Below are 20,617 nucleotides of genomic sequence, written 5' to 3'. Positions count from 1 at the left end.
CGAGTGCGGAGGGAGCTCGTCGTTCCCCCGTTTGTTGCCGCTGTTTCTGGCCGTTTCTCAGCCCTCGTCCCCTCGTGCCCCGGCCCTGCAAACCCGCGGAGCACAATCCTGGCGCGATGGGTCACATCCTGCACCCAGCCCAGGAACTGCGGCACAGCCCCAGCACTGTCCTGCCCCCGCACAACCTCCCACAGCAATCCAGGAGCCTGGTTCATTAACTCTGTTTATTTCTTTCCTCTTTTTTTTTTTTTTTTTCGGTTGTTTTTGTGGGTTTTTTCGAAGTACCGTACAAAAAAAAAATCCTCTTACAGTAACAAATACTGGGTTTACATTAGTAAACATCAACAGAAAGAGCAGAGAGCACTACTGCTGGTAACGGACAGCTCGGGGGGCAGGTTATTCTTTATTGCATATACCTAGAAACTAAAACCTCACGCAGCCACCACGTCCTCTCCGAGCACAAAGCCTCCACTGGCACCTTGGGGGTTACACGGGGGAGCCTGGAGCCCCCCAGAGCAGGGACACGGAGGGACAAGCCCCAAACTGTGCCCCGGGAAGCAGGAACAGCCATGTGGCACCCACGGGACGCGGGTGTGTGGCTCGGCTGGGGGACGTGGGCGTCACAAGCAGCAAAGCACAGCCTCAAAACACGGCCGGGTTCAGAACGAGCCAAAGCAGCAAAGACAAATCACAACGAGCTTATGCTGGGGGAGCTCCGGGGTGGAAGCCCAGCCCGGGGAGAGCAGGGGAAAGCTGCTGTTGAAGGAGCTGAGTGAAGCACCGTCAGGGAAAGGCAGCCCTGGAGAAGGGCATCTTCCTCCTCGTCGTACACAGGACGTGAGCAGTGCCCTGTCAAGGACAGGCCGCCAGCGGGCAGGGAGGGCACTGCTGCAGGAGGGGTGACTGTGACCCCCCTTGGGCTGTGGCTGGACAGCAGGAAGGGACAGCACGGGGAAAACAACAGAAATTCAGCCAAAAGGAGAAAAACACAGGATAAAGTGGAGCTGGAATTTCCCTGGGCAGCAAAGCCAGGTGAGCACCAAGCGAGTATTGACAGGTGACAGCTTCAAGCTGAGACTCTTCCAGATGCTCAGCAGGTCCTGGCATGAGCAGGGAGCAATCCCCCTAGGCAGGACTGGCCCCAAGCTCACGTTTAGGGGTGGTGGTGGAAGAACGTGGAACCCATGGGATGAGGGGCTGAGGATCCCATCTGCCTGCTGCCTGTCCTGTGGTCTGGGAATGTGCTGGAAGTACAGGGAAAGCACAGGACCAGCAGAGTCTCCAGGCTGAAAAGGTGTGGAACACTATCAAAGCTTTGGAGTGTTGGTGCAGCCCCCTGGTCACTTCACAGGTCCCAGGAGGCCTCTGGATAGAGCTCTGAGGACTGAGCCTCCCTGCCCCAGTCCCACGTGCCCTCTTCTCTCACGTGCCTGAGTCCAAATTATTCCCTTACTCATCCCTGGCAGCTTTTCCCAAGTGATCCCTGAAGCCAACCACAGCCTCTGCTGGGCCGTGCCCCCACAGCTCCCCTGACCCACTGCCCGCACCTGAGCACCAAACACTGACAAACCAGACCCAAAACCAGGGCCCAGGGCCTGCAGAGAACATGCAGAGCAGGGAATGGGGCTGTACAGCTGAGCATAGGAGAGCTGCCACAAGCAACAGGAATGGGATGTTTGCTCCAGCAGCCCCAGCTCCAGAATGATCTGGGGACAAGCCCAGAGCAAGGTAAGCAGCAGAGCTGGCCAGGGAGGGAGGGACAGTGCGGTCCCCAACGCAGGTGGCACATCAAGGACAGGATGCAGGCACAGCATGAGCACAGAGCTCCCCATGGATCCAGCAGAACCCAAGCTGCAACGGGAAACAGAAATGCCAAAGTCCACGGCATCCACTCGCCTGTCCCAAGGAGGAGCCTCCGAGAGGGAACGAGCCACTCTGGCAAATCAAGAGGAGCCAGGCAGCTGAGATAACCCAGGAAAGCAAATGCCACCATGGCTTCAACTCTCAGCTCAGCTTTTAAAGCTCTTCCAGGCCCATCTGGGCTGCCCTGGGGCTCTGTGAGCTCAGACACAGCATCCTGCCTGCAGCAGCCAGCTGTTGTGGGCAGCCCTGCCCCAGCCCCATACAGTACCCACGATTTAAGTGCTTTGCATACGTAGTTCACCATCATGCAGATACATTTCAGCATGCCCTGGGCCCCACAGATGTGTCCTCCTGCAGCAGAGAGGTCCTTCATTCCAGGTAGGGCTTGTAGTGTGCGTTGGACTCCAGCCCTCTCCTGCTTCAGCTGCAGGGCCCGGGGCTGTGGCAGCCTGGCAGCTGCTGCCCACGCTGGGGGTGGCACTGGGGGCTCAGCAAACACCAGCACCAGGGGAGCAGCTGGTCACAAAAAGAACCATATTTACAGAGCTACAGTCAGCTTCAATGGGTTACGTGTGCAGAGAGTCACCAAAACCGGCCGGAAACAACGAGCTGTGCATCCCACAGATCCTGCCAGGAAAACACGGGTACCAACACGGATTTCACAGCTTCGTTGGCACAACTAAGGCAGGAGATTCACGGCTAAGCAGATCCTCCCTGCCCAGGCAGCAACACTCCAGAGGTGGTTATGACAAGAGGGAATGGTGGCCAGGTGGGGCACAGCACAGAGCGAAGATCTCAGCCAGGGAGCCTCACTGAGGATGAGGTTTCTCCTTCCTAAATGTCTCTGCATGCAAGAGCAGCACCCCTCGTACCAGACACCATCACAGCCTGCGAGGCCACCGAGGGAAGCCAGAGTGAAGGATGCACATGTTCAGTGGAGCCTCCTCCTCCTCTGCCTCCTCTGGTGTCCAGGCAGGGAACCCCTCGGTCACAGCACCGAGGAATCAAGAACCAAAGCTCTACAGTGATGCGTAGTGGGGCGACCTGCCAGCAAGAAGGGGATCTGACCTGCTTATTAGGGAAGGGGAGGGGGCTGTGCTCACCCCCAGCAATTCAATCACATCTGGATCCCACCTCCTAGAGGCTGGAGCCCACTGCAAATCTACAGCCCAGCCTTTCTGTCCCATCAGCCAACACGGGTTTCAGCTACTGACCAAGAGGGACATCAGAAACGGTCACAGACATCTCAGAGGCTCTGAAGGAGCAGGAGCACAGAGACTCAACTATACAGGGTGCAAGAGTCCAGAGCCAGAAAGCAGCGCCCTGGGGAGAAGCTGAAGGCAGCTGTTGTGTTGTGCATGGGCTGCTCATCTGGCTGGTGGCTGGGAAAGGACCGGGTGAGCCAGAGTGACATTCAGGGAGTCATTGTGCTGCACCAGGGACGTGTGCTTGTAGTGCAAGACCAGGTCCTTGAGGGAGGCGTAGAGGTTGTAGGGTTCAGCAAACCCATAGCCCGTCGCCGTCTTGTAGATCACGCAGTGCTTGGTGTCACCATCCACCCTGCCAGGGAGACACAGGAGTCTGGGTCAGCAGTGGGACAGGGGAGCACAAGCAGGGCCACCAAAGCACCATAAAGGTACACCTGGCCCTGGCAGGAGAAGCCAAGGCAGATGGGAACTGTCTCCTTCAGCATCTGGCAAGGAGAGGGTGGAGCAATGCGGGAACACAACCTGGGCCAGCCCCATCCCATCCCATCCCATCCCATCCCATCCCATCCCATCCCATCCCACCCCACCCCACCAGGACAGGGACACTCACACCACGGAGCAGGCGTAGCAGCCCTTCTGGCTGCTCTCACGGATCAGGAAGGTGCCGTCCCGTTTCCCACACAGCATCTCCTCTGCCTGCACACGGTTGATCTTCCCCACGTACCACGTCCGCTCCTCGTGGTGGGGCAGCTCCTCCTCGTCATCCATCATGGAGTACTGGCTGCAGTTGAGCACAGGCAGGGTCAGATTCCCTATATTTGGGTGTGTGGCCCCCACATCCCCCCACACCGCTAGCTGCCATCGCCCATCTGGCAGGGAAAATATCCTCAGGCTCCAGGCAGGGAGCTGGGATTTACCCACAGCATGGGCAGAACCAGCCGCACAGCCTGTGCTCCCACATCCCCCAAATCCAACAGCACACGAGCAGGACACTCACTCCTCCGTCTCGTTCTTGATGCCCAGCCACTCGTTGATCTTCTTCTGCCGGGCACCCTTCTGCGTCAGCCACCTGGGGGAGGAGGGCAGAGCTGAGCGCGGCTGCAGCGAGCCCCGGGCGCGGCCATCAGCAGAGGGCAGCAGCCGCCGCTGCCGGGGACCGCCGAGCCCCGAGGCCGCGCTGCGGGAGCGGCTCCTGCCCACAGCGGGCTGCGAGCCGGTCCAACGAGCCCCGGAGCCCCGGGGGAGGCAGCCGGCTGGCTCCCGGGCCGCGCTGCAGGGGCACTACGTACACCAAGTACTGGTCCCGCAGCTTGCGCAGCTGCATCAGGTCTGGCTTGAGGCTGTTCATGCGCTTGTCGATCTCCCGGTTCTCCGAGGCTTGTTTCTTCAGGTCCTGCTCCAGCTTCATCTTGCTGTCGTGGATCTCTGTGATGCGGGACTTGAGCTTCTCCGAGTTCATGAGGATCCTGGGAGAGAGAGGGGGGTTTAGGCTGTGAGCCAGAGCGGGGGAGGCGGAGGAGGCAGCCTGCCAGCTCCAGCCCACAGCATGCTGCTGGAGAGACAAGGAGTCCACGTGCCTCGGCTCTGTGCTGAGCCAGGAGGATCCTTGCAGCCCCTGGGGCCCTTCTCCAGGCAGGGCAGGCCACCACCACCCCCATCCTCACCGTTGCACCTCCTTCTCGTTGCCCTCCCTCCGGAACCGCTCAATGTACTCCTTGCTGCACTTCTCCTGTGTCTGACACTGCTCCTCAAAGATCTTGATCGTCTCATTGAAGGCCTCGATTGCTGTCCTCTTCATCTGCAGCTCCTGGGGACAAGGAAGGGAAAAGCTGAGGAACATTTCTTCATATCTGCAACTCCTCTTTCAATTTCCCCAAAGCAGTTCTCTCCTTGCTGCAGGCAAAATATCCCCCTCTTCAAAGCCCGTCCTCTGGGGAGTCCCTGTCCATGAGCTGATAAATGAGGCAACAGGTGCCCCATCTCTGGTCTCCCCTGTGTACAGCAGGGTGGCTGCCAGCACTCAGGGGGTGACAGAGCAGCCTTTGGTGGTCTCAGGCAGCCCGTGGGGAAGGCAGTGCCCACATACCTGGGATGTACGTGTGTACTCCTCATACAGCAGGTCGTACTCCCAGCTCTTGTCCTGGTACTGCTGGTGATAAACCTTCAGCTGCTCCCCCACAGCTTCCACGCTGTCCTCCTTCACCACCTGGTCCTGCCATAGGCACAGCCTCAGTCAGGACCTGCTCCAGCTGGTCCCACAAAACCCCACAACAAAACATTCCAGCACACAGGGAGAGGGATGGGACATTGTCATCTACCAAAGGAGCAGAGATGGATGAGCAAATGCCCCTGGTTCAGGCTGTGCTTGCCAGCCATGTTCCTGCAGCACAGGCCTCACCTGCTGGTACTTGGAGATGGGGTAGAGCAGCCTGGTGTCCAGCTTGGCGTTGTACTGGGCGAGCGACTCGTGCCGGTAGTGGGTGATGAGCTCCACCACCGAGCCAAAAGTCAGGGGCTCCGAGAAGCCGTACTTGCCTTCCCGATGGAAGATCTTGATCAGCTTGTTATTGCCTCCCTTCCTGCAGTGGAGGGGAGAGGAGAGGGCACTTAGCACCATCCCAGCACCCGACACCAGCCAGAGACCTTGGCATCCCTGGAAGCACAGGGACATGTCCCAGGAGCTGCAGCCCTGAGGCTCCCAGGAGACCCCAAAGCCCTACCTGAGCGTGAGTGTGTATTCCCCCTGGATCTTGCTGGAGGCATCACGCACCAAGAAGGTCCCATCTGGTGTGTCCCGGAGCTTCTCATTCACCTCCTCCCTGCAAGGAACAGGATTGTCACGGCCTGGGAGGTGGCCCCAAGGCTCACATGATGGACAGGGCACCCCCAGTGTGAGCTGCCAGTCACCCCCTTACCGAGAGATGTCCCCCCAGTACCACTCGGCGTCCTGCAAGGGCGCGTTGTTCCCGTTGGCCAGGCTGGCTGCGCTGGGCTTCGGCTTCGGTGGTTTAGGAGGCAGGGCTGTGAGAGGAGGAGGGATGAAACAGGGTGAGCCCAAATCCCAGCTCCCCACTGGCAATCCCTCGGAGTGCTGAGTCCCCCTCCCTGCATTGACTGGCCTGGGAAAGCCCCTTGGCCACCACTTTTCCTGGAGCTGCTCCAGGCACATCTCCAGCAGTGTTCACCTTGAGCCGGCCTCCGGGCTGTCAAAACACCCTCAGCAACCCAATCACGGGGGCAGAGTCCACACCCACAAATGCCAGTGCCTCAGGCCCCAAGGAAGGGGCATCTCAGTACCTGGAGGCAATTGTTCTGGTTCCAGCTCCTTCGTCTGCAGAAGTGTCTCCAGAAACAGCACAGAGAAGTCAGGGCTCAGCTCTGGGCTGCAGGGAGAAAAGAGACAAGTTAAGAACAGCAGTTGTGGGGTACAGCATGGGGGTCCAATGTGCTCTGGGGTCAGCTGGTTCACCCAAGTTAAGAACAGCAGTTGTGGGGTACAGCATGGGGGTCCAATGTGGGGCACTGCTCCCATGTCCTCTGGGGTCAGCTGGTTCACACCAGCTGCCAGATCCCAGGCTGACAGGGCAGCAAGGGCTCTGTCCCAGCTCTGAGTCCCACCTCTGTGTGCTGCCAGCAGTTTAATCCCACGTGCAGCCCAGCAGGGGCTGGACTCCTTGTCCTGGCAGGCACAGTGACCGGAGCTGGGAACGCTGCTGGGACCAAAAGCCTGACGTACCTGGCGCCAGGCAGCCGGAGGAGAAGGGGGCCGAAGATCTCTCCCAGGGCCCGAGGGTGGAGGCTGTTGCTCTCGGCCTGCTGCGATACCTTCCCCAGATGCCGGAGCAGGAACTGCAGGGTGAGCGTGTTCTGGAGCGGGACCGCAGGCGACTCCAGGGCCAGCAGCAGCTGCTTCCGGCAATTCTCTGGCTGGGGGATCTCTGGGGAGAGAACAAGACACAAGGGAAGAGCTGGGACAGCCGGCACCACTCTCCACTCACCGGCTGCGTCACAGCACAGGAGCGCTGTCAGCAGTGGGGGCCATGTGCCAGGCCCCATAGGGACAGGGCTTATTTTAATATTCCAGACGTGTCTACCCCACCCAACCACCCATCCCCAAGGCAGCCAGGGAGGCCCTTACCCTGCAGGATGCGAAGGATATCTCCATGCACTGACACTGGCACCACGGGGGAGGGCAGGTCCTGCAGGTAACCTCGCAGTGCCTCGCCCAGGGAGTGCACGTCCAGGGGCTCCAGGTCACCCAGGGTCCAATCTGTCAGGGCACAGATTTCCCACGGGAGGGTAAACACAGCACTGGGCACCCAGCTGGCAGCTCTGGTGCTGCCAACGCCCATCCCATAAACCATCCCACAGCAGCCAGCTATCATGAGAGCTCACTAGCACCACGAGGGAGCTCAGGCAGCCTTCAGGCAACTCATGTGACAGAGGATGTGCACCCCAGAAATAAGCTGGCTCTGGGAACCCCAGCAGTTCCCCTTGGGAGAGGGCAGAGGTCATTCTGGGTACCCACAACCTTTGCCCTGAGCCCCAACACAAGAATTCTGGGCAGGCATAACTCGGGTGAGAGTTTTGCTCTCCGCTGCCAGCAGGAGTCAAGCACAGACTGAGCAGCCACACACTGAACCCAACGGAGCCAACACCTCCCTCGAACACAGGATTTTGGGAAGCACATAAAGCCTGTCCCAAGAGCACAGCCTGACAGCACTGTGTGGTTGGGGTTTGCAGGAACGTCTGCGGGAGGGGACTCGCCAGCGTGGTGCCGGATGAGGCCCCAGCCCAGCCAAGGCAGACGGCTCCCAGGGCTCCCCGGCAGAGACATCAGCTCCAGTCACCAAGCCGAGCTCAAAGATCCTCCCCTGCTTATTAGTGGCATGACAGAGCCAGAGAAGCCTCCACCAGCCCATCAGCAGAGCACCCCAAAGACAGCAGGGGACAAGCACAGGGGTTCAGCTCTTTGCCTGCGAGTCTCTGAGCCAGCACCACATCCCTTTGTTGCCCCCCACGGACGGTGCCAGGGATCCCCCTTTTCCCATCCCTTCCACAAAGGACAAGGACGTGTTGGGATGGGGACAGCCCAGCCCCAGAGGCAGCGTGCTGGGAGTCAGGAACTGCCGGGGACAGGCGAGCCTGGCCTGGATTGCATTACTGCTGGCGCTGTCACATCCACTAATCTCCTCCATCTGAGCCGATTCGCCTCCACCGCGCCGAGCTGGTTCTTACCGGTTCTCAGCGCCTGCCTCAGTTCGGAGCCAGATGTCCTGTACAACATCTCGCTGTCCAACCCTGTGGAAGGGGGGACATTGCTGTCAGCTCCAGCACAGGCACTGTTTCAGTGCCAGCTGGGCGATGGTTGTGGCACGGTCAGGCCTGGATGCTGTCCAAACCAACCCCCTGCTGCAGCCCCCTTGGCCTCCAGAACACCTGGTTCAGTGGCCCCATTTCTCCACCATGGCACAGATCCAGGCTGGAAGCACTTCCCAAACCCCAGCACCCACCCAGTGTGTGTAGGTGCTCAACGCAAACACTCTCATGGGCCTCAGCAGCTCAACCCAGGGAGGAACATGAGAGCAGCTGTGTCCTGTGTGTCCCACAGAGCTCAGGTCCCATTGTAGGGTTTTGGGGAGTATCAGCATCCCCCGTGCTCAGCATTACCCCCCTTACCTTTCTTCTCAATAGCTTCCACCAGCTTCACCAGGAGTGGCGGAGCAATCTCGGGAGGGCTGAACTGCTCCTGCAAGTCCGGGAGAGGAGACCCTGGGGGAGAGGGAGGGAGAGAAGGGCTCAGCACCAGCTCAACCCTCAGCAGCAGAGCTGGGCCAGGGCACAACCCAGGAAACTCCCAACAGGAGCAAGGAAAGCTGTGGCCCCCGCTGTGAGGCTGTGGCCCAGGCAAACACAGCATGCAGTCTGCAAGGAACCTGCCCAGGAGCCAGCCCAGCACTTGTTGAGCTCCAGCCCTGACTGGGTGTGCACAGGGAGATATCTACTGCTCTGTACAGAGGCCTGGAGACAGAGCCCACCCCGCTGGGGACGCATACCCCCCCGGGCAGGCAGCACAGGGGTTACCAGGGCTCCTGGAGCTCAGGGCTGGGTCCCTGCCCAGCACAGGGGCTGCGTAGGGCTGGCAGCGGAGCGGGGCCAGAGAGCTCACTCTGCTCCTCGTGGTGAGCTGTGATTAATCCAGCGATTCAGACAGAATGCCATGTCAGCAAATTCCTGCCCTTGATTGCTCGTTTAACATGGAAACCAGCCCTGTGCCTCCCCCTGCCCGTGAGCCCACAGCCTCTGTGCATGCTGCTACAGGGCACAGACAGCCCGTGGCACGGGACCAGGGTCCCCCCCATTCCTGGGGGATCTGCAGCCCCGTATCCCGTGGTATTTCACTGCCACTTCCAGAAAATCTCGAGGTTCTGGCTGCAGGCACCCCCTCCCCTGTGCATGCCAGGGCAGGAGCACGCAGGTCTGGCTGAAGAGCTGCCAGCAGGAGCTTTGGGGGAGGATGAGCGGTGCCAGGCTCCATCCTGCTTCCAAAGGAGCACCAGCCGGAGCAGGAGGTTCCTCCAGGCTGGTCCACAGCACCTGGCAGACCCTGGGGAGCCCACAGTGGGTGAGGACACCCAGCACACTCCACTCTGCAGAGGCAGAGCCAAGAGGCTGCTCGCCGTTGCGAAACAGCTCCGTTGTCATGGATCTGACCCGAACTCGCCTGGTGTGGTCTCACCACAAGGCGCAGCAAGCTGGAACTGCGCACCCAGCTCAGCCTCCTGCACCCACGGCCTCGAGGGGAGACAGAACAGCCATGGGAAGGGAAGCACAAGGGTCAGGCACCCAGCAGCTCTGCAAAGGTCTGTGCTGCTGGGAGTGGGGACAATCCCCCACTGGAGCGAGCTGCTGGGCACAGCAAGGGGCCCAGCGTGGTGTGGGGAAGATGCAGGCAAGCTTCCAGGCTGGCAGCTCCCTGCCTGACCCTTGGGAAGGACTGAAGGGAGAGTAAATACTGGCGCTGCCCACGTGGCCCGGCCGGGAATGTGCTGCTTCAGCAGGCAGCAGCTTGTCTTTTTTTGTCAGGCACAGAGCGGGAGCCAGCAGCAACTCCTGAGCCTGCCGGGCCTCCGGGCTGGGCTGCCGCGAACAAGGCTGCTCACAGCACGGCCCGGGCAGCTGCGGAAATATTCCCGAGCCGCATTTTCCGCTCGTGTTCTCTGCGGAAGGCAAACACCAGCAGCTCGTAAATCCACTGGCAGAACGCGCCGGGTCTCGCTGCTCCGCGGGGCCGGCCCCGCTCCCGGGACAGCTGTGGCGCTGGCCCTGCTCCACCAGTGACACTGAGGGGCTAAGGGGTCCCTGCCAGCCAGGGCAGGACCTGGGAAGCAGGCAAGGAGCTTCGTGGGACTGCCAGGAGACGGTTCTGCACCTCCTAAAGTGCACACCATGAAGAAATAAGACAGGCTTGGCTCAAATACGGTTTTTCCATTGCAAAAATGTGTCTCCCCAGCAGAATACAGAAATAAAGAATCACAGAATATCCTGAGCTGGAAGGGAACCACAAGGATCTTCAAGTCCAGCTCTTAAGTGAATGGCCCATACAGGATCAAACCTGCAGGCTGAGTGTAAAATGGCTCTGGGTGTTTGAACTGCCTCCCTGCAGGACCTGCCTATGGCCAGAGTGGAAGTTGGCTCTCGAGATGCCCCCACAGGGCACAGGGACAGGGCTGGCACTGGTCTCATGTGCCCTGGTACCCCACCCTCCATCCCTGGGCAGGATGCAGAGAGGCTGACTTTTGGTTTCCTTCCCAAATTTGTCTTTGCTACGTTTCAGGAGCTTTGGCATGTATCTTGTTCCACCTCCCAGAGACCCCACCAGTGCCTTTGACCACCAAGACGCACCTCCACCAAGCCCCCTTGAGAAGAGGGGAGAGCTGAGGAGCGCAGAAATCCAGCCCCTGAGGGAGCACCACGCAGGGAAGGCCAGCACATTCAGCACAGAGCACATCCCAGGCTCCTGAGAGGAGCAGCTTTCTTGGAAAGGCAGGTTGCAAGCGGGATGACTCAGGTCAGGCTCTCCTGCCAACCCAAACGCGCAGGGCCCGGCCGCATTCCCACCCCGCGGAGATGTTTCCTGGGGCCGCCCCTCCGGCTCCTGCGAGGGAGGCAGCTGCAGGGAGCTGCACCAGCCCCACAACCCCGGTTTCGTAAGACCCCAGAGGTGTTTTCACACAGCCAGAAGCATCTGCGGGGGTAGCCGTGGCTCCCAGGCAGAGAGGGATGGGGAGGACGCAGCACTGCCAGCTGGGAGCGTTCCCTGGCACTCCCCAGCTCCTGCTGCTGACCCCACTCCTCCCATGTACACCAGCACGAGATCTTCTGTAAGGCATGGGAAGGCCAAGTATGGCTGTCACCCCCCAGAGGATCACAGAATGGTTTGGAATGGAAGGGACCTTAAAAGATCACACAGTTAAAACCCCCCTGCCTTGTGCAGGGACACCCTCCACTAGATCAGGTTGCTCCAAACCCCATCCAGCTTGACCTGGAACACTTCCAGGGATGGGGGAGCCACAGCTGCTCTGGGAAACCTGTGCCAGGGCCTCACCACCCTCACAGTCAGGAATTTCTTCATAACATCTAATCTAAATCTCTCCCTCTTTTAATTTAAAACTTCCCCCTTGTCCTATCACTATCTGTCTGTGTAAGAAGCCTCTCTCCCTCTTTTATATAAGCTTCCTTTAAGTACTGGAAGGCCACAATAAGGTCTTCTCTTCTCCAGGTGAACACCCTCAGCTCTTCCAGCCTGGCTCCAGAGCAGAGAGGCTCCAGCCCTAGGAGCATTTCTGTGGCCTCCCCTGGACTCCCTCCAACAGGCCCATATCTTTCTTGCCTTGTCCAAACTCAGCACTGCAGGTGGGGGTCTCACAAAAGAGTAGAAGGGGGAAACCTGGGGGCTGCTGAGCCCTGGCTACAGGGTTTATGTGCCTGGGAGCCAAATAAACAGGCAAAGAGCAGGCAGCTGCCACAGCTCCACAGGCAGGGCTGAGGCACGTTGGCTGTCCCGGACCGGGTCTGTGCCAAGGCCAGGGGCTGGGAGGCAGCTGCAGGTGCAGGACAGCCCATGCCCAGCCCCAGGGTGGCTGCCTGGCCCCAGCGAGGGCTCTGCGACCCGCGGGGTGGGCTGGCTGCCAGGCAGACAAGCAATTAGCTCCAGTTCTCAGAAGCACTCTTTTAGACCCTGACTTTTCTCCTCTTGCCCAGAGACAAGTAATTGTGTCTCTCAGCAGGGCTGAGCAGTTCTTGGCAGGGAGCACTGCCCCAGGCGCTGCAGGGGCGGGGAGGTGGTGGTTGGGAGAGGTCAGGACTTATCCTGAAGGGAGGGAGCCTGGCAAAACTCAGTGGAGCAGGGAGAGGGACCATGGGGATCCTGGCTGCTTGCAGAACAGAGGGGGAGAAGATCTCGGAGATGTAAGAGTGGGACAAAGCTTGCCCCAGGAAGCTCTGCTGAGCAGACTGACAAGCTGGAGGAACAAAGTGCTTTCCTCTGGGCCAGGACTGAGAGAGACCGGCTTTTGGTTGCGACTCAACTGTACTGCTGCTGGTGGGACAACCCAGTGCTGCCGAGCTGAGGGTTTCACCACTGTCTTGTGAAGCCAGTCACACTCTCTCATCTATCACACACAAGACTGGAGGTGTCCCAGAGGAACAGAGCACACAGCAGGGCTTACCTTGCTCCAGAGCCTCAGGCAGCCGGCAGCCGCTGGCGCCCGGTGTGGCAGGCAGGGGTCTCTGCACCCGCGGCCGGTGTGAGGGGACAGCGATTTTCACCGGCCCCACGTACTCCACGTAGGTGCCAGGAAAATCCCCCTTCTGCTTGGTGCGCTCGTTGACGCCCAGGATCCACCCGATCTGATTGGGGGTCTGCTCATCTCCATCTTTGAAGCCCAAGGCTTGCAGGGCCCCCTTGCTCACGACCAGGATGTCCCCGGGTAGCAGGTCAATGTCCTCCTCGCGCTCCTTGCGGTAGGGGTAGAGCGCGCGGTACTGGAAGCCGTCGGTGCTGCCCATCCTCTCTGCTGGGGGAGAAGGGCTCTGAAGGGTGAGGCAGCACGTTCCAGGTGGGAGAGGAGGGCCCTCAGAGGCAGCTCTCCCCCATCAGCACTCTGAACTGTCTCTGTGTGAACCGGCACCCCAGGAGCCTGGTCTGGGTGCCCAGGAGCGCTTAGGTGCAGCCCCTTTTCCTCAACTTGAAACCACGATTCAACCAAATTATGGAGCAAAGGGAGAAAGAGACAAACATAATCCAGCACTGGTGAGAGGGCATGCAGCAAAGAAACCCGAGATCAGGGTCTGTTTCACCAAAAAAGCCAGTCTCTTGGAGTCTGGGGAGGAAAAGCACAATAGGCTTCCAGCCTGGAACAGCGTGGCACGCTATGTTCCCTTTTCCAGTGCCTGCAAAGAGAAGAAGAATTGTCACCGCACAGCCAGGCACCCCACACCCTCCCGACATGCCAACATTCAAACCAGGGGTTCACCTGAGAGAGGCAGGACTCGTTTCTCTCCTACCTAGCAGCTGATGCTGAGCCCTGGATCCACGCAGGGCATGCTAATCCCGATTTACACTCCCAAAAGCAAGTGAGGAGCCAGTGGCTGCGGGCAGGAACGCTACCTCCTCTCTGCTACCAAGCACCAGCTCTGCATCTTAAAGAGGTTCACCCCTGTTTCTTCAGCTTACCCTCCTCACAGCACTTATGCAAACAAGGAGACAACAAGTGGGACAAAACAGCCTTTATGCAGGATAACTTTTGCATACGGAAAAGGGTGACCCTGCACCCACCAGCTGCAGGCCCTGAATAGAAGCAGAACAAACAGATTTAACCTTCCCTTGTTAAATCGATTATATTTCACAGTTCACCTTTACATCTTGCCATGCAATCCCCCAAAAAGGCATCTTCTGAAGGGAGCTGCCCACAAATGTAGGTTAACCACGCTTTCAGCAAAAGGCTTTCGAGATGTGCTGCCATTCCCACAGAACAGCACTTCAAAGCTTTGCTCTGAGCAAAAAGTCAATTTTTGAACTTTTCAAAAGCAGCAGCAGCATCAAGTGCAGGCACAGGTTCTTTTCGCAGAGATGGAGGCAAAAGGAGTTAAAATAATCTTTAGAAGCCTTCAAGTCTACTTAGAGCTCCTAACTGCCTTTCAGCTATTCAGAGAGAAATTGAATATGCTGCCTGCCCTGCCCAGAAATCCACCAAAAAGAATAAACCTGGGTTATAACATGTTGTTGAAGAGATGTACGAGCCGGGACATTCCCACCAGCCAGGCACGTCCTCTTTTCCCATCCCCTCCTGGCTGCACAGGCCAGTTTTCCACTTCCCTCAGGCAAATCCCAGAGTTCTGGTTCCCGCAGAAATGGCGTGCAGCCGAGGACCGGACCTACAAGGCACTGGGGCAGCCAGAACCCAGCCTTCCCAGGGACACCCTGGGCCTGCTCAAATGCTGCAGGTCCTGTTAAAGGCTTGAGCTGTTTTGGCCCAGAAACCACCAAACCCAGCTCAAACTCTTGAGTCTCATCTGAAAACTATTAACCAGCAGGAAGGTGCTTCTCAGGGTTGTGGGAGCCTGGGCAGAGGGAGGCAAGGAGGCAAAGGGAGCCAGGACAACCTTCCCAGAGGGGTCAGTGAACAACCAAGCATGGCACGAAGCCAGGGCTGCTCTGACTGCTGGTTGGACTCTGTGACAGGCACCAACGGTGGTGATCTGCAGATTTCAAAATAACCCTTCCGGGCCAGCAACACTTTACAGTTCCTATCAGCTACAAATCCCTCTTTCCTCCTGCACGTGGTATATCAGCCCTGCACGTGTCACCACATCTGCACGTGCTGCCACAAAGTCTGGGATCGGGGTGAGTCCCCCGAGAGGAGCCAGCCCCACCTCTCAGCCAGGCTCTCCAGCCCGGCACCAGGGCTCCTTCCCTTGACAAGGACAAAAGGCACAAAGAGGCCATGGCACAGGAAACCTGTGCAGCAGCCAGAGCCCGCACCGCCTGCCTGAGCTCGGGCAGGCGTCCCAGCCGGGCTGTCTTTGCCATGAATGAACAGGCACTGCCCGCGGGGAGGTGAGGCACTTGCGGCCAGAGGCGGGTGGGGAACAGGATTGAGCCTGATCCAACTTGCTGGAGAGCTTCTCCAGAGCTCCAGGAGCAACACCAGACTGCTGAATTCATGGAGAGACCCTACAGAGGTTTCTGATGTTCACAGGGGAAGCAGCACAGCCCAGAATGGCCACTGTGAAAGCTCCCACCATGCTGGGATAGTGGCTGCAAGGAACTTGCAGCAGAGCCCGCATTTCCCCAATCCAACCAGCCCCAGCCAGGAAAATATTACTTCATAATCCAGAGCATAAAGAGAGATTTATGACCAGGCTCACTGGCTGCCCCTCTGAGTGGTGCCTGTCAGGGTCCCCCAGAGCGGAGTCGCCGTGCCGGGGGCACTGTCTGAATGCCAAGGGCCTGAGTGGCCGCTGCCTGTGGGCACGGAGCTGGCAGCTCCCTCTCCTCCCGGGGAGGACAGACCCCAGAGTGCACCCAAAGGCAGCAGAGCCCAACCCCAGCAGGGTCGATGCTCCCCCACAGGCACCCCCAGCTTCCACCCGTGGATCCCAGCCCCGACTCCGGGCGTCTCCAACAAGCCGGTGCAGCTGAAGAGGCTGGAAGGACAAAACGCTCAGGCCTGGCAAACTTGTTCAGTAGCTTTTAAAAGCAGATCTGCGTGGAGGGGTGGGAAGAGGAGAGTGACTCTGGAGCACCAAGTGTCTCCAAAGAGCAGGTCCCGCAGCTTCTTCCAACCAACTCCTTCCACAACCTTCTTCCCTGGGGTGGGAACGCAGGCACAGCTTTGTGCCACCGTGCTCCCCACGTCCCAGAGGGTCACTGGGCACACAAAAAAATCCAGAGAACTCAGAGCCAGGCTATTTCTGGAGAAGCCTCACCTGCTTTCCCTACACTCAGCTCAGGTGGGCACTGAGTGCTCATGAACATGAGTGAAGAGCCCCCCAGGAGACCCAAATCCTCATGACTAATGCCAGCACCGTCCTCTCCAGGGGCAACAGCTGTCCTCTGTCCTGCCACGGACCCGGCCAGAGGCTTCTCTGGCTGAGCTGCAGGAAGGCTCTGCACCCTTGGAGAGCAGCTGGCAGAGTCTCTGGGGATTGGGAGGGAACACACACTTCCCAAAGCCCAGGAACAGCTCTTTGGAGGGAAAGCAGTGCCGAGAGGCCGGGACATGCATGAGCCTGTCGGCTGGAAGCACACCTCCGAGCAGGAGAGGCAGCACCTTGCCAAAAGATTTCTGCTGGGCCCAGCTCCAGCTTTGCTCAGCTCTCAGAGAGGAACCTCGTGTGTCTGTGCTGGCGAGCACTCGCTTAGGCCGCTCTGAAAATCCCATGCATCAGACAGCTAAATACCTTTGGTAAATCTATCTCAGTGCCCAGAAACAATCCCTCGATTCATTAACTGCTGTCAATACTTTCTTTGTTTAATACATTGGTTTGAAACAAAAAACACATTACAAGTCTTTTTGTCTGTGCCCAGCACATAAATAAAAGCATCTTAACATTTTAAATGTGGTTCCTGTGCTTTTTAACCCAGTTCCAAATGCAGTTCAAAGTGCAGCTTAACTTGAAGCAAGACTGAGTTATTTTCCTTCCAGAGAGAGGAAAGAATGCATAAAAATATTTAAAAGAAGAATATGCTCACAACAGTATACGCAGCTCCAACCTCTCCAAGTTACATCAGATCCTCAGTGAGCAAAACAAACACCATATCGAGTTTGAACTGCAAGTTACAGACAAAAAGAACAAACTTTTCCTTTAATAAAAAGAGAAAATAGAACAATGCAATGATGGATGGGAATAAAAATGGACAGGGAATTGCCTGCCATGGTGACATCTGCTGCTGCATCACGTCCTTCTGACCCATGCAGCCAGGGCAGCTCTGATGGCCTCAGCTCCTGAAGCTGGCAATGGCAAGCACATCACGGGTCATCCTGTGCCCACCAGCACCCACAACACCGAGTGGCACAGAGGGCAAGAGCTCAGCAGCTCCTGATTTATAGTCAGGCCAAACAGCACAGCAAATCCCTGTGCGCCCAGGCAGCTTCCCGGGCCCGCTGCCTCCCCAGCAGGAACAATGACTGGAGAAACGTCTCGCGAGGCTGGAGCCATGAGCCAGGCTGTGGAAGAGGCAGCAGTGCCACGAGGAGCTGTGGGGGAAGGAGCTGGGAGAGCCTGCAGGGAGCTGGGGCGGGCGGGAAGCAGAGCTGGACACGCTCCAGCAGCTGCCCCTGGGGAAGCGGCCAGCGGAGCAGGGAGAGCTGCAGCCCGGGCTGGCCACGGTGCTGCCAAGCCAGCTGGTATTTCCTTCCAAACAGGGAAAAGCTGCAGGGGAGGAGGGGAGTTATGCCTGAGCCGTGCCCCAGCCAGGCATGGGACAGCCGAGGCCGTTTTCACCTCTTCTTTTCCCCAGAAATGCTTCCCAGCCAGCCAGCAGCAGCTCCCCAGGAGCAGCAGCTCCTGCCCACAGCCACAAGCCACCCTTTGCCAGGGACACAGAGCATCTCCTGCTCACGCCTGAGTTTCATTAAATATTTTGCTTTATTCACCAAAGCCTGAGGAAGTGAAGGAATATCTGAAATATTTCACTGAAAAGGTCAATGTCATGATTAGCAGGGACACGAGGAGCTGAATAAAACAGCATGACCAACACCTTCCTCACTTTTGGGAGACCACTGGAGGTCCCAGAGACCTCCTGCTCAAAGGCTGGACAGCATGAGAGCACCTCAGACAGTCTGCACATCTACTCCAAGACTTCTCACACTGTCCAGAGGCTTCTTCCTTGCTCCAGCTGAAGCTTGTTCTTTCTTAACCACCTCACAAGCTTTCTCCTCCTGCTTACAAGACGTTTTTACATGGCCAGAGACTTTTATTTGCTGGCAGTAGGCAGAGAAGGACCCAGCACCCAACACCAGCCCCATCATCTCACTCCAGGCTGCTCTTACACCATCCCCCACGCAGCAAGAACACACTAATTCCATTTTAGGAGCATTCATGGAGCTGGCTTTAGGGATATAGAAACCCAGGAGCTGTATTTTGGCAAAAAAATTACAGTTCTAAAAAAAACCTGAGTACATGAAAAAAAAAATCCAACTGCTCTTGCTAACTTATCTGCTTAAAATCACATTCCCCAGGGTATTTGGAATTTATATGATTTATTAGCAGCTCTGAACAGCTCAGCAATCACATGAAGTAACCGACGAGCTAAGAAGCACCCAAGTTAATAGACCAGCATGATTTGGATATTGGTGAGAGAGCCAAGACCTTCCAACTTGAGAAATCCACCATCCCTTCCTCTGTCTGCTTTTCATCTTCCATTACCCAGCTACTTTAGCTCCAAGCTGCGGCTCCAGAGATTCCCAGAGGAATTAAAAGAGCCCTCGATATTATAAATACTCTTTTTCATTGTAAACACACCCCGGCACTCAGAGCTCTGACACGGCTCCAAACTGGCTCCGCAAACCACTCTGCTCCTCGCCACATTCCAGCTGAGCCGCGCTCTCCCTTCCAACCCAGCGCTTTTGTCCAAGCGAGACCCAACTGCAGGCACAGAGGATTTTCCTGTGTGCCTAAACCCTTGTTCCAGCGAGTTGGGAACGCGGGGTTTTGGGGCAGAGATCGGCTTTAGGAGGAACGAGGCCGTGCCACGAACCGCGCGGGCAGATGGAAGCACGAGCTGCCCACGTCAAAGAGAGTCACCGAAGAAACCAAACCATGCCTTGGACTTTCCCACATGGTGGAAGGCTAGAGCAGAGCCCAGTCCAGCCTCGGGGACACACCAGCCCTTGGCATGTCAGGGAAGGGTGGGGGAATGGCCAGGAAAGCAGTGATTTAGGCTATATTTACTCAGCTGTCTCCATTCTCTGCTCTCACAGAGAAAGTCACAGGGCCAGTTCCCCAGCGGCTCCAAGAGCTGCTTGGGAAATCAAAGCCGTGCATTAATGGGAGGAGAGGCAGCCTCGGCTCCATTGAAAGGCAGCGCTGGGGCCGCTCCAGCTCTTCACAGCTTGCATTTCTCGACAGTTTTGCCCCCTGGTTTTATCTCCCATCGATCACAGACCCCCCAGTTTAGGAGGTACATGACCATGGGAACCTTCCTCCTCAAGGGGCTGAGAAACACCCCCAGGAAGAGAAGAAATGCAATGGCCAACCTCCCTGGGAAGCAGTGGGGGGCTCATGCCAGAGCCAGGGCTGGGGGGATGCCGTGCAAAGCAACCCTTGGGCTGAACCTGGCACATCCCTGGGGCACCAGCTCCAGCCAGGGAACTGCCGGGTCCGAACTGCCCCGGGCAGGGGGAACAGAGCTGGGACTCTGAAAGGCCCATGGGACCCCCAGGACCCTCGGTGATGGGGATGTACCGTGCTGGGGGGGTCCCTGCACTGTCACCACCGTGGGGACAGTGGCACGGGGGGGATCTGTGATGGCACTGCTGGGCTGCAGGCAGGCCGGAGGGATCGGGGACACAGCCCCGGCAATAGGGGGGACAGGGACAGATCGGGGGGAATCGGGGGGCACAGCCCCGGCAATCGGGGGGACAAGGACAGGGACAGCTCGGGGGGGAATCGGGGAACACAGCCCCGGCAATCGGGGGACAGGGACAGGGACAGCTCGGGGAGGAATCGGGGGGCACAGCCCCTGCAATGGGGGTGACAGGGACAGGTCGCGGGGGAATCGGGGGCACAGCCCCGGCAATGGGGGTGACAGGGACAGATCGGGGGGGATGGGGGGGGACAGCCCCGGCAATGGTGGGGACAGGGAGAGATCGGGAGGGGATCGGGGGCACAGCCCCGGCAATGGGGGTGACGGGAACAGATCGGGGGGGATGGGGGGGGCACAGCCCCGGCAATGGAGGTGACGGGGACAGATGGGGGGGATCGGGGGGCACAGCCCCGGCAATGGGAGGACACAGACACAGCCCTGGGGGGGACCGGGGTGCATAGCCCCGGCATCACGGCGAAGCCACACGGCAGTGGCACTGTCCTGGCAGCGGGACACCCTGCGCCGGCAGCTCCCGAAGGGTCCGGGGACATCCTCGAGGCTGCCCCGTGAGGGACAGAGACAAGCCCCGGGGCGCCTCACGCTGAGGGGGTCCCGACGCCCACCCTGGGCCTGGTCCCGATCCGGGCTCGCTCTCCCCGATCCCGATGCCCCCGATCCCGATCCCGCCGCTCCCGGCCCCGCCGCACCTCTCCGCCGGCCCCATCCGCCGCCGCTCGCCTCCAGCCCGCTGCTGCCTCCGGCCCGGCGGAGCCTTGGACAGGCCCGAGCGCCGCCGGAACGGCCCGAACCCGCCCCGGAAACAGCCGACAGCAGACGAGAGAGAACGGAACTGCCCGAATCTGTCCCGGAAATAACCGAGAGGAGACGACAGAGGACGGAGCTGCCCGAAGACTCCGGCCCCGCCCCTTCCCTGACCCGATCGCTACCGGGG

At 58.6% G+C, this 20,617-nt stretch overlaps 1 protein-coding gene across 1 annotated transcript; it reads right to left on the bottom strand.

The window, feature by feature from the left end:
* Nucleotides 1–218: 218 nt before the first annotated feature.
* PIK3R2 (phosphoinositide-3-kinase regulatory subunit 2) lies at nt 219–20,514 on the bottom strand. The gene is made up of 16 exons (XM_041415685.1): nt 20,373–20,514; nt 12,803–13,526; nt 8,751–8,843; nt 8,310–8,372; nt 7,210–7,341; nt 6,808–7,009; nt 6,369–6,454; nt 5,987–6,092; nt 5,792–5,890; nt 5,470–5,650; nt 5,158–5,283; nt 4,736–4,878; nt 4,361–4,537; nt 4,069–4,140; nt 3,682–3,852; nt 219–3,423 (listed from the first exon to the last, which is right to left on the bottom strand). The coding sequence occupies exons 2-16, from the start codon at nt 13,140–13,142 to the stop codon at nt 3,231–3,233; spliced, it is 2,184 nt and encodes a 727-aa protein (XP_041271619.1). The 5' UTR covers nt 13,143–13,526; nt 20,373–20,514; the 3' UTR covers nt 219–3,230.
* Between the last annotated feature and the right edge of the window lie 103 nt (nt 20,515–20,617).

Source organism: Onychostruthus taczanowskii, unplaced genomic scaffold, assembly GCF_017590055.1.
Source record: "Onychostruthus taczanowskii isolate IOZ18803 unplaced genomic scaffold, ASM1759005v1 scaffold106, whole genome shotgun sequence".
NCBI classification, from domain to species: domain Eukaryota; kingdom Metazoa; phylum Chordata; class Aves; order Passeriformes; family Passeridae; genus Onychostruthus; species Onychostruthus taczanowskii.
Note: the sequence above shows the minus strand (reverse complement) of the source record. Positions and strands in the feature narration are given on the sequence as shown.

Bases quoted from the DNA above. Each gene is read 5' to 3' on its own strand.
- PIK3R2 (XM_041415685.1), bottom strand. From the start codon at position 13,142: ATGGGCAGCACCGACGGCTTCCAGTACCGCGCGCTCTACCCCTACCGC. The intron at 8,373-8,750 runs GTAAGGGGGGTA...CCCCTTCCACAG, and splicing joins GGAAGCTATTGAGAAGAAAG to GGTTGGACAGCGAGATGTTG. The intron at 6,093-6,368 runs GTACTGAGATGC...CTCCTCTCACAG, and splicing joins ACCAGAACAATTGCCTCCAG to CCCTGCCTCCTAAACCACCG.